The 13631-nt window shown below is 32.3% G+C and overlaps 1 protein-coding gene and 1 long non-coding RNA gene across 2 annotated transcripts; one reads left to right on the top strand and one right to left on the bottom strand.

The window, feature by feature from the left end:
- The first annotated feature begins 2856 nt into the window (after positions 1 to 2856).
- On the top strand, positions 2857 to 4325 carry LOC148614357 (uncharacterized). Its single transcript, XR_015923646.1, has 2 exons — positions 2857 to 3267; positions 4189 to 4325. It is a non-coding gene; the product is annotated as an uncharacterized LOC148614357 (long non-coding RNA).
- Positions 4326 to 8390: 4065 nt separating this feature from the next.
- LOC148614356 (tripartite motif-containing protein 2-like) lies at positions 8391 to 13500 on the bottom strand. The gene is made up of 2 exons (XM_088588458.1): positions 11385 to 13500; positions 8391 to 8507 (listed from the first exon to the last, which is right to left on the bottom strand). The coding sequence occupies exon 1, from the start codon at positions 12792 to 12794 to the stop codon at positions 12006 to 12008; it is 789 nt and encodes a 262-aa protein (XP_088444584.1). The 5' UTR covers positions 12795 to 13500; the 3' UTR covers positions 8391 to 8507; positions 11385 to 12005.
- Between the last annotated feature and the right edge of the window lie 131 nt (positions 13501 to 13631).

The following is a 13631-nucleotide window of genomic DNA, read 5'->3' as shown; positions in this document are numbered from 1 at the left end:
ATCTTGACTATTGTACTTTAATTTGTGAATCTTCTCATCATCAGCAACCCAAAGTATGCCATCAAGTATTGCAACTCCTTGTGGATTTTGTAAGTCTATGTCATCGTTGCTAAGAACAACCGATTTGAATTTCAAGTTTTTGTCCAAAGCATATACTTTCTTGTAGTTTTGGTCCGAGACAAGAACATTGCCATTTTTATCAATGCAGGCCCCAGTACACTTGAATATGGTTTCGGGTTTGGCTCCGAATGCCCCACGAAAAGTTGCAATCGTTTTCGTGGTTTCTGGTGCTTTGTGACTCAGAAGATGAATACTTGATCTACACCTTTCAAATAATTTAAAAAGGCAATAATAAATACTCTCAGATCCTGATTGAGTGTAATGAATTGCTAAACTTGGAAGAATATCATGACCAAAAAGTGTAACATCAGTGGTAGATATTTGGATACCTTCCATGGTAAAAACACCAAGTTTGCAGAATGTTCTTCGAGTTTGCCGTCTAGGAAATTCAACGTAAACTTCAGTTTTCGCTGCAATGTTAACGTAAATCATATCTTTATCTACACTTAGAGACAAAGGAACTAAAGAATCACTGCTTCCTACGTCAATGAAGGGAGAGATTCTGCCATTGGTTAGTTTTTCTTGAATGAACGCCTCATCTGTCTTCACTAGCAAAACGCTTCCTTTTGACAAAACTGCAAAATCCTTTATACTTGAAGCGTATGTGGTGCTTTCGAGAACATTCGATGTTATTTTCATTAGATTTGCACCGACTAAAATCCATGCATCATTATGATTTACTGGAATGATTTTCTTTACATCTTTAAGGATTGTGCCCGAAATAACCATTGGATATGTAATTTCATCTGATTTATCTGACGAGTTATCATTCTTAACTTGAGCATCTACACGATCATCGTCGTTTAATTCCGTTTGAATTCCAGTTTTAGCTTCAATATAATATAGGCCTGATTCTACACCTTTCAATTGTCCTATCGATATATCGGAATCGTTACCGACGAAGCGCGTTTTTGCTTTTTCATCGGTAAAATCTTTGATTTCGGCAAATGCTGCTCTTGCAGTCAGGGTTATTTCGACAGCATCGGCGAGATCCATCGACTCAACATCTTGTTCGGCTATTCGTGCTTTTAAACGTTCTATTATCCCTTTTTGTATATCGACAAAAGCTCTTCTTCCATCAAAAAGTGCATCTAAATTTTGTATTGCTTTCTGTTTGGATTCGTTTATATTTAGGATTATTTTCTCAGTCTCTCTTTCTATTTGACTGGTCAACTGAATCCTTTCAATGCACAAATTGTCTTCTATATTGTTCAGAGTTGATAGTATACCTTGGATAGTCTTACTATTATCTTTCAAGTCTTCAATTATCACCTTAAGCTCATGCCGAATATTACCCTCAGCACATTCAAGTCTACAAAATGTATGATCTTCGTGGAGTTCCTCAATACACTGAAGACAAATGCATTCTTGGCATTGTTTACAATAAAACTTATAACTATCCTGATCATGAATTCTACACTTTAGGGTTTTACTTCTACTCTCCGCCATTTTGTGTACTCGTATTCAAAACCACACATATACATTATTTGTATTTCTCTATTGAGTAGATTATGTATAAGTTTATTTTTACCCTGTCGTTGAAAAGATATTGCAGTCGATCAATACAATATTTATTCTATTGATATTATGCGTCTTCGAATCATTAGTACATGTTCCCATTGTGCACCTCCTATTTCAGATTTTGAACTAAATTAAAATGGAGGCTAAAAGGTGCGTCTTAATATCAAATAGGGAAATAGGGTATCAAGTTACAAGTGCTCACAGAATTTCCAGTTTTGTTAATTTTAGCTCACCTGGTCGAAGGCCTTGAAATGCATAACTTTTTTCAAAACTCTTCTCTGAAACTACTTGACCAATTGGAACCAAACTTCCTGTGAATGTTCCTTGAGGTATCGTGCATAGAACTGATGTGGAAATTTTTGATCTTTTGAAAAACATGACCGCCGTTACTAAAAATAGAACATAGGGGTCTGACAGTAGTTTTTCGCAAATATCTCCAAAACCGTTAGGTTTAGCCAAATCATGACTAGGTAAAAGTATTTGGCATGATAAAATCTATCTACGGTCAAATTTTCATTTTAATCTATTAAGCCATGTTGGAGTTATTGCCCCTTTTCAACGTTTTTTTTTGCTATTTTTTATGTTATTTCTTTCAAAAATCTTCTTCTCTGACACTACTTGACCAATTAGAACCAAACGTGATATGAATGTTCCTTGGGGTACCCTGCATAGAACTGTTGTGGGGATTTTTGATCTATTGGAAAACATGACTACTGTTACTAAAATAGAACATAGGGGTCAGATAAAAGTTTTTCGTATATATCTCCAAAACGGTTGGGTTAAACCCAATTTTGAAGGGCTAAAAGTGCTCAGCATGATGAGATCTATCCGCGGTCAAATTTTTATTCTTATCTGTTCAGCCACGTTGGAGTTATTGCCCTTTTTTCGACGTTTTTTGCTATTTTTAATGTTATTTCTTTCAAAACTCTTCTCCTTTGACACTATATTACTAATCGAAACAAAACTCGGTATAAGTGTTGCTTGGGTTATCCTGCGTAGAATAGAAGTGGGGTTTTTTGATCCGTCGAAAAACATGACCACTGTTACTAAAAATAGAAGATAGAGGTCAGACAATAGTTTTTCACATATATCTCCAAAACCGTTAGGTTTAGCCAAATTCTTTCAATAGCTGAAGTGATTCTTATTTTTAGGACTACAAAAGAGTTATAGTGGAAAATAACAGGGTTTTTTTTTACACTTTTCAGCCAATGTCTTGAAAACTATGATAGATTTAGATTTTCATTTACTGAAATGATCCTTATGATAAGTCCTATCAAAGTTTTCTTGAGTCAAAATTGTTGGACAACTTTTTGTTTAATTTATAGCCCTTGAAAGGCATAATTCAACTAGGGGAGCGATTCAGGCTTCTGGGATCCTCTTGTTTTGCAGGGGTGATGTAAATAAAGTGACTAAATCATTCAGAGATCTGATGAAAGAAGACAAGAAGTTTAATCAGCATCCAAAATCTGTTCATGTGACCTCTCAAAGAGTTAGTTCTACATCCACATCAGCGGTTCCAAAAACTAACCAGGGCATGCAAAATATCACTAGTCCTACTAGCAGTAGGCCTGCTACACAAAAAATCCAGTCATCTTCTGCTTCCAAATCTGCATCTAACTTGTTTAGGTATGGTAATGAAATAATGAAAATTATCATCTTCATATTAAAAAATAAGCAAAAAAATGTTTTGTAAAATCGTAAACATTTTACAATATGCATTATATGACCTGGTACAACTGGCCCAGAACAACTTGAACCATCAACAGGACAACTGGGGCAGTCAGAACAGATAACTTGGTCATCTTAAGGAACTAGTTGGACCTTAATGAAAGAAAGGAAGATATAACAGAATTATAATCGATTTCCAAATTTTCAAAAAAGGATAACTTGACCAATCCTTATAGGTAGAAGTAATTTAAACCCATTCATTGAAGTAAATGTTATGAATAACTAATATTTTTTTTAAAACTAATTCAACTGATTAGAATTAATTAAATTTAATTCAGTTTAAATTGTTATACATATAATTTTCACTTGATTGATATTAAGGACAAAGACAAATACTTTATTTAAACTCAGGTCTGTGTGTACAAGACGACAAAGCACAAACAAACATACATTCACACAATATATAATGTACAACAAGATATCAATGTCACTCAGTCACATTGCATTTAAAACATAGTCTTCACCTTTCCAGATGTCTTTTTTGATGGTCCAAGTTGTATTTTTTGATGGTTCAATTTGTCTTTTTTGTCAAAATGTATGGTCTGAGTGGTCCAAGTCGTCTTGTATTACTTTGAAAGAAGGTAAAAAATTAGTGTGTGAATCAAAATGTGTTTCCTGATATTTTTTAATAGATTTATCATTATTATAGAGCAGACAGGAGAAGGCTTCAATTTATGTGGACTGCTAGTAAAAAAAACTATTTATAATGCCTTGATTTTCGTTAATATTTAAAACTAATGTTTTTTAATTTTTATTGTTGGTTTGGTATTTTGTTTTTCAAGTGTTGATTTTAGCCATATCGTTTCATTTTACATTTAGCTGGGGTCTTCCAACCAGCACAGTCTAGAAGAAAAAGGAAAGTATATCAGAGGAACCCATTGAGAGCCCAACAAGTCCAACCGAGTCTGTGAATCCATGGCAACAGAGGAAGGAAGCAGCTTCAAATTCATTCAGCTTCTCTGAAATTGTTAAAGATGGAATCCAAAGACATGAGACATTTATTAGGACAACGAATAAACCACTTGGTCTTATACAGGTGAAAAACATTTTGAAATAGGTTTAGATAGAAACTTTTGGTCCGAGTTTTTTCTTAGATATTTAATTGAGTGTACAGCTACATCTACATGTTCACAATGGTTTAAGTAAGCTGTCCTTAATACCCTTAAAATGGAAAGTTTATCAAGTTAATTTTTTCCTGATCTACAAAAAATTATGATCTGGTTTTGAAGTTTCCCATAAATAGTTTTCTTTTTCTGATTATTCTATCGTTATGTCTATTCCGTCATAGGAATTTGAAAATTTATTACCTTACTTATTAAAAAATCTGTTGTTTTCCTAAAGGTCAGTTTGCAAGTGAACATATTAAGAGTGATTTTCATGACTATGAAACATACCTCATCTGTGAAAATGGGGTATTTGAGGTGGGGTTTGGACATCTCTGCCCATGGACTTCTCAGATTGTGACCACTCTGCCCGTAATGAAAATGTTCAAATAGATATAATATTTAGGAATTTTGTAAAAATTGTTAGAGTATATTTGTGAAGTTTAATATTGAGTTTGTACTTCTTTGCATTTTATTCCATCTATGATGCATTCATGGCATTAGCTGGTTCAAAATTTTCACTGACTCTGTGACATCACACGATTCACATTTTATCAATAAAAAAAAACTGAGTTTAAATACAGTTATTTTGAAAAATGTTTTCAGCTACTATCCATACAATAAATTCAGTAACTATTGAATTAAAACAAGTTCCAGACAATTTTATTCATGGGCCAAGTAGTCTGAACTACAGGCCGAATGGTCACAATTCAAGATTTTTGTGGGCCGAGATGTCCGGCATTCATTTGAGGTAGACCGTAAAACTTTATATTTATTATTTCAAACAAACATTTATATTTACCAACCAATGTCATCAGTCCTAGGAAATTGACATTCTTTGTAATAGAGAATCACATTAAGGACTTTGTATATGTGATTCCATGTAGAAGAACAAGCCATTCAGGAATTACTACAGTATTATCATGCTTCAGAGAATGTAGATGAACGTATCACTTGGGAGAGAGTACCACAGGCTATGGCTACTCCAGTATGGACAGCAAAGAGACAAAAACAACCTCATCTGTAATTGTGACAAAGAGACAAGGGACTGAAATAACATTTAATTAAAGCCTATTGACCCTATATATAACACTAATGTTTAAGAGGTCGACCCCATTGTTCCTAAAAGCGCTATTTATCTGAAGGTGTTCTGTTTTTTTTAAGGGGAGATAATTCAATTCACATCACCAAAAATTTTTTTTCCTTTGTACTTCCATTTCATTGTTTGAATTATGTTGCCCTAGCTTAAATTGTGTAATTGTCATTTCTTTTTATTTATTAAAATACTTTGTAGTCTGAAATCACCATGATATTTTTAACTGATAATTAACACATTATTAGATTTACCTGCTGAAATATATTTCAAATACTGGTCCTCCATTATTGTGGTATAAGTTAGGCAAATGGAATAAGTTCTTGACTTCAAGCATTATTTTTTCTTCCACTATTTTAATTACTCTGATGATCTCAAATTGATAGTATTGAATAAGTGTATTTATTTAAGCTTGATGATTTAAAGTATTATATTTTGGCATAGAGTTTTACTAAGTATCATTTGTTCATGGAAAGTTCTTGACATTATCTAATTTGGTTAGATGTGTTTTTGTTTGATTTTTGATACAATGATAAGTTTCCTGTTATATAATTGTTTATAACGTATGTGATATGATTGTTTTTAGTGTAGTAGTTGTTTCTCAAATGTTCCCTGTGTTATCAATTAATTATCAATTATTGGGTTGTGCACTAATAAAGATGATAAATAAAAACTAAGATTTTTTTTCACAGATATTCTATGGCTATGTATGATATTTAGCTTAAAGAATTAACAAGCAGTTAAGTGTTTGCAGTCACATGTACATGTACCTTAGATAAATTTTGTATGCACTAGAATTTCATTTTTGCCTAAATTTTCTACTAATAAAGGACCTTAATCAGGGTATAAGGAAATGTTAATTATATTGTACTTTAACATGTAAATAGCTACTTTATTGTATATGTTGCATTATATAAGTTGTAAAATTAATTAGTGAATGTACATTTTCATGTATAAATGTAAATAGTAATCCATATAAGGAGAAAAATGATGAAACAGATATAGAGTGCTACTTATGATATTAATTATCTAATTGTTTATGATTGTTAAGTTTTTGAAGGATTTTTTTTTCATCACAAATGAATGCAATCATTTTTTCCATGTACATTGATGTCTAAATGATTTTTTACATGGTATTGGTCTCATTGACATTTTTATCCATTGTATGCAGTGTTATCTGTCGAATCCCTTTCGCACTTTTAAGATAGGTTTGATGAGACAGGTGTTTGGTCTGATGATTTTGTTCTGCTTTTTAGGGGAATTCTGTAAACTGATATAAACAGGATTTTAATAAGTATCCGGTTTAAAGAGGTTTTCCAAATTATTCAGGGTTTGATATAGATAGGTTTCACTGTAATCCAATCCGTACAAATATGTTTATACATACTCAAAAAGTTTGTTATTTAATAATTGTACATGTATCCTACTGTGATGGTGACTTTATTGGTGAGTAATTTGAATTGTTTTGTAACAAGCTTTCTGATTGGTTGGTTCTCTTTGAACAAATTAGATTATTTTGTAAGACCTGGCTTGGTACTGTGATGTTAGTAACATCCAGTGATCTGCAATTCAGGAATTTAGTAATCCCAAACAAAAAAAAAAACAACACTGTTTTGATTACAAATCAATTAGTATGCTCCGATCTTAATGAGTGGGGCTATATTGCAAGCACATTTTTCAGGTGGTAAATAATGGAAATTTTCATAACAGATTTCCCAGTTTTTATTATGGGAATGCTTAGATATTTGGTATGTTGCTTTTGCATGATGACTTGTATTGTATCTCTCTTTCCCAGCTTTGACTGACCTGATTGAGTGGATGTATTGTTAGCACAACGTAGCATGCAACATCTTGTTCATATACAAAATAACTTGGTTTGGGCCAGTTTACACTTTTTATAAAGCACCTCCTGCTTATATTATAAGTTGGAATCAGGTCATTTTTTTATAACAATGTCAAAAATTAGAACATTACTTAAATATAATAGTAATAATGTTTTCATGGAGAGTTAGATTGTAACTTATTACATGCATCTACATGTATGTATCAATGTTTAACAAAAATTTGTTAATTGTGACAAAATGTGCATATTTGACTGATTCTACTATAAACATAGAGAGCCAAAGAGAATTAATAATTAGTGCATTGTATTGACATGACCTGTCAGACCTATCATTTCCTGTACACCTGTATGTACTAAGTGTGTTCTTGAACTATGATGTAACTCTACGATGTTGAGTGATGTTTGTAAGTGCTAAGATGTTCCCAGAGTTGGTAACATTGTTAAATAATAAACAACTCTTATAATTAAAATTTAACAAAATTTTGTAATTTTTATATGACTGCAAACAATTTGCTGTCTTATGTTGGTATGGACCTGTAGTTGCTGTCATCTGTAGACACTTTGTTTTTGTGTGATAACTTTAATTGTGGTTGACCAATTGTAATGAAATTTTGGTATGATCTTGCTAACCACAAAAGAAAATTTCCTATTTAATTTGGAGTTTGTTGCCCCTATCTCGTGAAATTAAGTGGCCAAAAAGTGTAAAAAATGGGTGTTACATTAAAACCCATGTAGAATGTTTGTCTTTCAATTTCATTTATTTTTTTAATGTGTTCCTTTTACTGGTAAACAAGTGGATCAGCAGATTTGGTGTGCTTTCGACTGTCTTGAAGTTATAAGGGGTAAAAAAAGCCACACCCAAAAAAAATCAACCTTTTTTAAATTTTTTGTTCGATTTTAAAATTTATTTGTTTATTCTTTAAGTTATGAATTATAAGTCCCCATGCTTAAGTGTCAAAACTAATATTATGTCCACACTAACCCCAACTGTTCGGGGTTCGACCACTGCAGTTGTATTATGCTGCGCTTGGAGAAGTTTTTATTATGTGTTGAAAAAAAAAGTTTTCTTTGCACTCGGCTGATACTGGAAATGTGTACCCTAAAAAGAAAGAAATGTTTCAAAAAATAGAATTGAATTCCTTCATACTTGGATGTGTAACATGAGCATCAAAAGTTTTGAGCTTTCTGCAAAATTTATGGATTTTACTTGATTATCTCATTAAATTGAAAAATTAACCAGTTGATGGACAGATTTCCTATTTTTTGAACTTTCAGCCTATCAACTTACACATTAAATATTATCATTGGATTCATCCAAATGCATGAAGCAAAAATAATAATACACATAGTTAATTAAAAATGAAATATGAAAGCAAATAACAACAAGAGGCTCCGAGGAGCCTGGACTGCTCACCTAGTAATTTTTTACCATTCAAGGGCAATAACTCTTACAAGGAGTCATCTGACAACTTATATCCCGGGAGACTTTTTTAGGCCTTACAATAAGGATAATTTCAGCAATTGAAAGAATTTGGCAACACCTAAAGGTTTTGGAGATAAAATATGCGAAAAACCTGTATGACCCCTATCTTCTATTTTTAGTAATGGCAGCCATGTTTTTGACAGATCAATAATCCCCACTCCAGTTCTATGCAGGATACCCCAAGGAACATTCATACCAAGTTTGGTTTCAATTGGTTAAGTAGTGTCAGACGAGAAGTTTTTTGAAAGAAATACATGTAACGTTAAAAATAGCAAAAATCATTGAAAAAGGGCAATAACTCCAATATGGCTCAACAAATTCAGACCAAAATTTGACCAGAGATAGATCTCATCATGCTGAACAATTTTACGCATGTCAGAATTTAGCCAAACCAAACGGTTAAGGAGATATATGTGAAAAAACTACTGTCTGACCCCTATGTTCTATTTTTAGTAATGGCGACCATGTTTTTCAACAAATCAAAAAACCCCACATCAGTTCTATGCAGGATACTCCAAGAAACATTCATACCAAGTTTTGTTTCAATTGGTCAAAAATCGTTGAAAATTTGTCCACAGATAGATCTCATCATGCTAAACACTTTTACCAATGTCTAAATTTAGCTAAACCTAACGGTTTAGGAGATATATGTGAAAAACTACTGTCTGACCCCTATGTTCCATTTTTAGTAACGGCAGCCATGTTTTTCAACGAATCAAAATCCCCACATCAGTTCTATGCAGGATAGCACAAGGAACATTTATACCAAGTTTGGTTCTAATTTGTCAAGTAGTTTCAGAGGAGAAGAGTTTTGTATAATTGTTAATGACGACGACGGACACCAAGTGATGGCAATAGCTCACCTCGCCGAATGCCAGGTGAGCTAATAAAAACAAGCTTTAAAGTTACAGATGATTGAAAATTATTTATAAATATTCATTGACCCTTATATTATTGGAGAAGTATAAATGTTTTAATCAAATTCCTAGGGAATTTTGAAAGCTTGTAATAAAACTTGCTGGCTGTAATATTTAAACATGAAACTTTAAATTTAACCTTCATTGATAGCTATAGATACCAATAACATTTTTTTGATTTTGCGTTTATGTCAGGATTTGTTTTAATGACATATTTAAATTTCAAGTATTTTCCAGGGCATAGACACATTTGAATGTCTTTCCACTTTCAAAATAACATTATTTTCGCCAATGTTGATTCCCTTGCACAGAATTATTTTTTAGATTTATTTCAGAAGTTCTAAAAAAGTTGAAGGTCTTACAGTTTCTGTTTGTTTTCTTTCGAGTTCCTTGTTAAAAATGATTGGTGTAATCATTTTATGTATCAGAGATAAATATAATAATAATAAAATCTGTATTTCAAGAGGGTTACACAGTTTACAAGCTAATCTTCCATGAGGCCCTCACACACAAAAACGATATCTACTAGAAATTAAAAATAAACAACACAACACAACAACAAAAGCTGATTTGACAATACCAAATCACTTAAAGATAATACAATGTAGAATATTAAAAAAAACAGTGTAAGCAGCAACAATTTTCTCTTTTAAGATACTCTATTCAAAAGTGTTAAGGTACTTCTTTAGACTGATTTTGAATGAGTTGCCAGTGACTTGATTACGTAAATGTTTGGGTAACTTATTCCACAAGACAGACCCAGAATACATGAATGAATGTCTGAAAAGTTCAGTTTTAATTTTAGGGATTATCAAATTTCCTTGTTCAGCATTTCTTAGTGAATAAGGTTTGTTTCTTGATAACTTTTCTGATATGTAACTTGGTGCTTCCCCATGGAGAGATTTATAGATTAATAGGTATTTGTGATATTTAATACTTGTTTCTACTTTCATGATTCTTAATTTTTTTAACGAGGGTTCTGATGGAGAAAAGGGTTCAGCGTCTAGAATGAGGCGGATAGCCCGTTTTTGGAGTTAAAGAATTTTGTCTAATCCTTCAGAGCCACTCCATACAATACATCAGTAGTCAATAAGTGAAAGAATGTACCAATTATAGAAAGTTTTTCTCGTTTCAATGTTCAGATATTTCGTAATCTTTGCTAGAGATATATTACATAATACTATCAAGGAACAGTAAAAAATAGCCTCAAAGCTTAAAAAAGCTACAAGAAAATACAGAATACAATCTTATTGAAAAGAATCTTGTCAGACATAAAATGGTCAACACAATGAAGTAAAACAAAACTGAAAATATCTCTAAACTGATCAATATACATTAGAATTTTCTACTATTAACCACATTTAACACTTTGAAATTATCTTCGTGAACAATAACGCATTTTTTATTTGCACAAAGTGGCATATTGGCTATTGTATTTAAATTTGTGAATTTTTCCATGATCAGCAACCCAAAGTATACCATCAAGTACTGCAATTCCTTTTGGATATTGGAAGTCTATGTCAGCATTGCTAAGAACAACCGATCTGAATTTTAAGTTTGTATCTAAAGCACATACTTTTTTGTAAACGAAGTCGGTGACAAGTACATGGCCATTCTCATCAATACATGCCCCATGACAGATAAATGTGGTGTTTGGTTGGGTTCCGAATGCTCCTCGGAAAGTTGCAATCGTTTTCGGAATTTCTTGAGCCTTGTGATTCAGAAGATGAATACTTGATTTCAAGTTTTCAAAGTTTTCAAATAGACAATAATGAACAATCGCAGATTCTGATTGAGTGGTATAAACAGTTAAGCTTGGCAAAATGTTAGTATCAAAACGTGAAACATCAGTGCTAGCAATTTGGATACCTTCCATGTTAAAAACACCAATTTTACAGAATGTTAACTCAGTCACATATTTATAATTTTCCCAGAATTGACGTTTCGAGGCAATGTAAACATAAATAGACTCGTCAAGCACATTCAAAGTACAGGGAACTAAATTAAAACAGCTTCCCACATCAACAAAAGGAGACATTCTTCCATTCGATAGTTTTTCTTGTATAAAACTTTCATCTCGCTTAGCTAACAGTACACTTCCTCTTGACAGAAATGTAAAATCCTTTACATCTAAAGCATATGGTGTGCTTTCGAGAACATTGGAAGTTATTTTTCTAAGATTTGTACCGACTAAAATTCATGCATCATTTTGATTTACTGGAATGATTTTTCTGACATTTGTGAGGTCAGTGTTTGAAATAACCATCGGATATGTGGATTCATTTAACTCATTTGGTGAGTTCTTATTCGTATGTTTCAGCACTTGAGCATCCACACGAACATTGTCAGACACAACTCCACTTTCAGCTTCAATATGATATTGGCCTAATTCTATACCTTTCAATTGCCCTATCGTTATATCGGAATCGTTACCGACGAAGTGTATTTTTGTCTCTCCATCGGTAAAATCTGCAATTGCGCTAAAAGCTGTCCTTGTGGTCATAACTAATTCGACTGCGTCGGTTAGATCTATCGAATCAAAATCAATTTCGGCTATTCTTTGATTTAAACGTCCTATTATCGCTTTCTGTGCATCAACAAAAGCTTTTCTTCCATTAAAAAGTTCATCCAAAGTGTTAAGTGTTTTTTGCTTGGATTCGTTTATACTCAGGATCAATTTGTCCGTCTCTGCTTCTATTTGGGTGACCAACTGCTCCTTTTTGATGCACATATTGTTATCAATTTCGTTCAAAGTTTTGTTTAAGCATTGAATAGATTTATCATTTTCTGTTGATTCCTGAACTACCACTTTGAGTTCACTACAAATATCACTTTCAGCACTTTTAAGCCTACAGAATGTGTGATCCTCGTGAAATTCGTCAATACACTGTGGACAAATGCATTCTTTACACTGTTTACAAAAGTATTTGTAAGTTTCCCGATCATGAAATTGACACTTCAAGGGTCTACCACTACTCTCCGCCATTTTGTATATTTAAATATTTAATGTATTCATGTCTTTACATTGTATCATAATGTGCATGTTTATATTTAGCACATTGATGAAATATTTTGTGTATTCTATCAATACTGTGTGATCAAATGCGTATTAGTTTTAAATGTATTAGGGTACTTAGATAAAGTGTAGGAGGACTCAATTTAAATATTAACTTTTTATCTTTACCAGTTCAAACAATTGTTTTTAAAATGACATCTTTGTTTTGAAATGACGGTTTTATTGTTTATTCAACTGTAGTTTTCATATTAGTCATATTTACTGCAATATTATTTATTTTTTATATGCGCAAAACTCGTTTTTTTTTTTTTTGCATCGATGATCTCAAAGTGTCCTATGTACAGGAATAATATTTTTGAATATCATCTAACAAATGAAGTCTAGGTTTGTTAGGTTTTTAAAGCATTCATTTCACATGTGTTGGCCTAACGTTGTGCCTTGTTATACCTAGGCCAGGAAAGTACAAGCGTAAAATCGTTAGGATAATTTGAGCTATGAAATAATACTCTGTTGAGAGGAATATGTTCCTTATTTAACTTTTTTTGTAATTGATTTTTTGTAGAACAAATAAGAAAAAGAAGTGGCTTTCCATGTACATTATGTTTCATTGACCAAATGTTTATCTATGTAAATAAAGATTTTCAGGAAAGAACCTTCAATTTATTTTCAGTTAAGTGATATAATTTGAATACAAAAGTGTGTGTGAAGTACAATGTCGTATGTACCTTAAGGTATATCGTGCCTAATACGTTTAGTCTATACATTTTCCTTATTCTTCTCAAAGATGACCTTCAAAGAACATAGTCT

This window comes from Perna viridis, chromosome 6, assembly GCF_037379345.1.
Source record: "Perna viridis isolate PV_CMFRI_1.1 ecotype Kerala chromosome 6, ASM3737934v1, whole genome shotgun sequence".
Taxonomy (NCBI): domain Eukaryota; kingdom Metazoa; phylum Mollusca; class Bivalvia; order Mytilida; family Mytilidae; genus Perna; species Perna viridis.
Note: the sequence above shows the minus strand (reverse complement) of the source record. Positions and strands in the feature narration are given on the sequence as shown.

Excerpts from the sequence above, each read along its gene's own strand:
- LOC148614356 (XM_088588458.1), bottom strand. The coding sequence starts at position 12,794 with ATGGCGGAGAGTAGTGGTAGACCCTTGAAGTGTCAATTTCATGATCGG.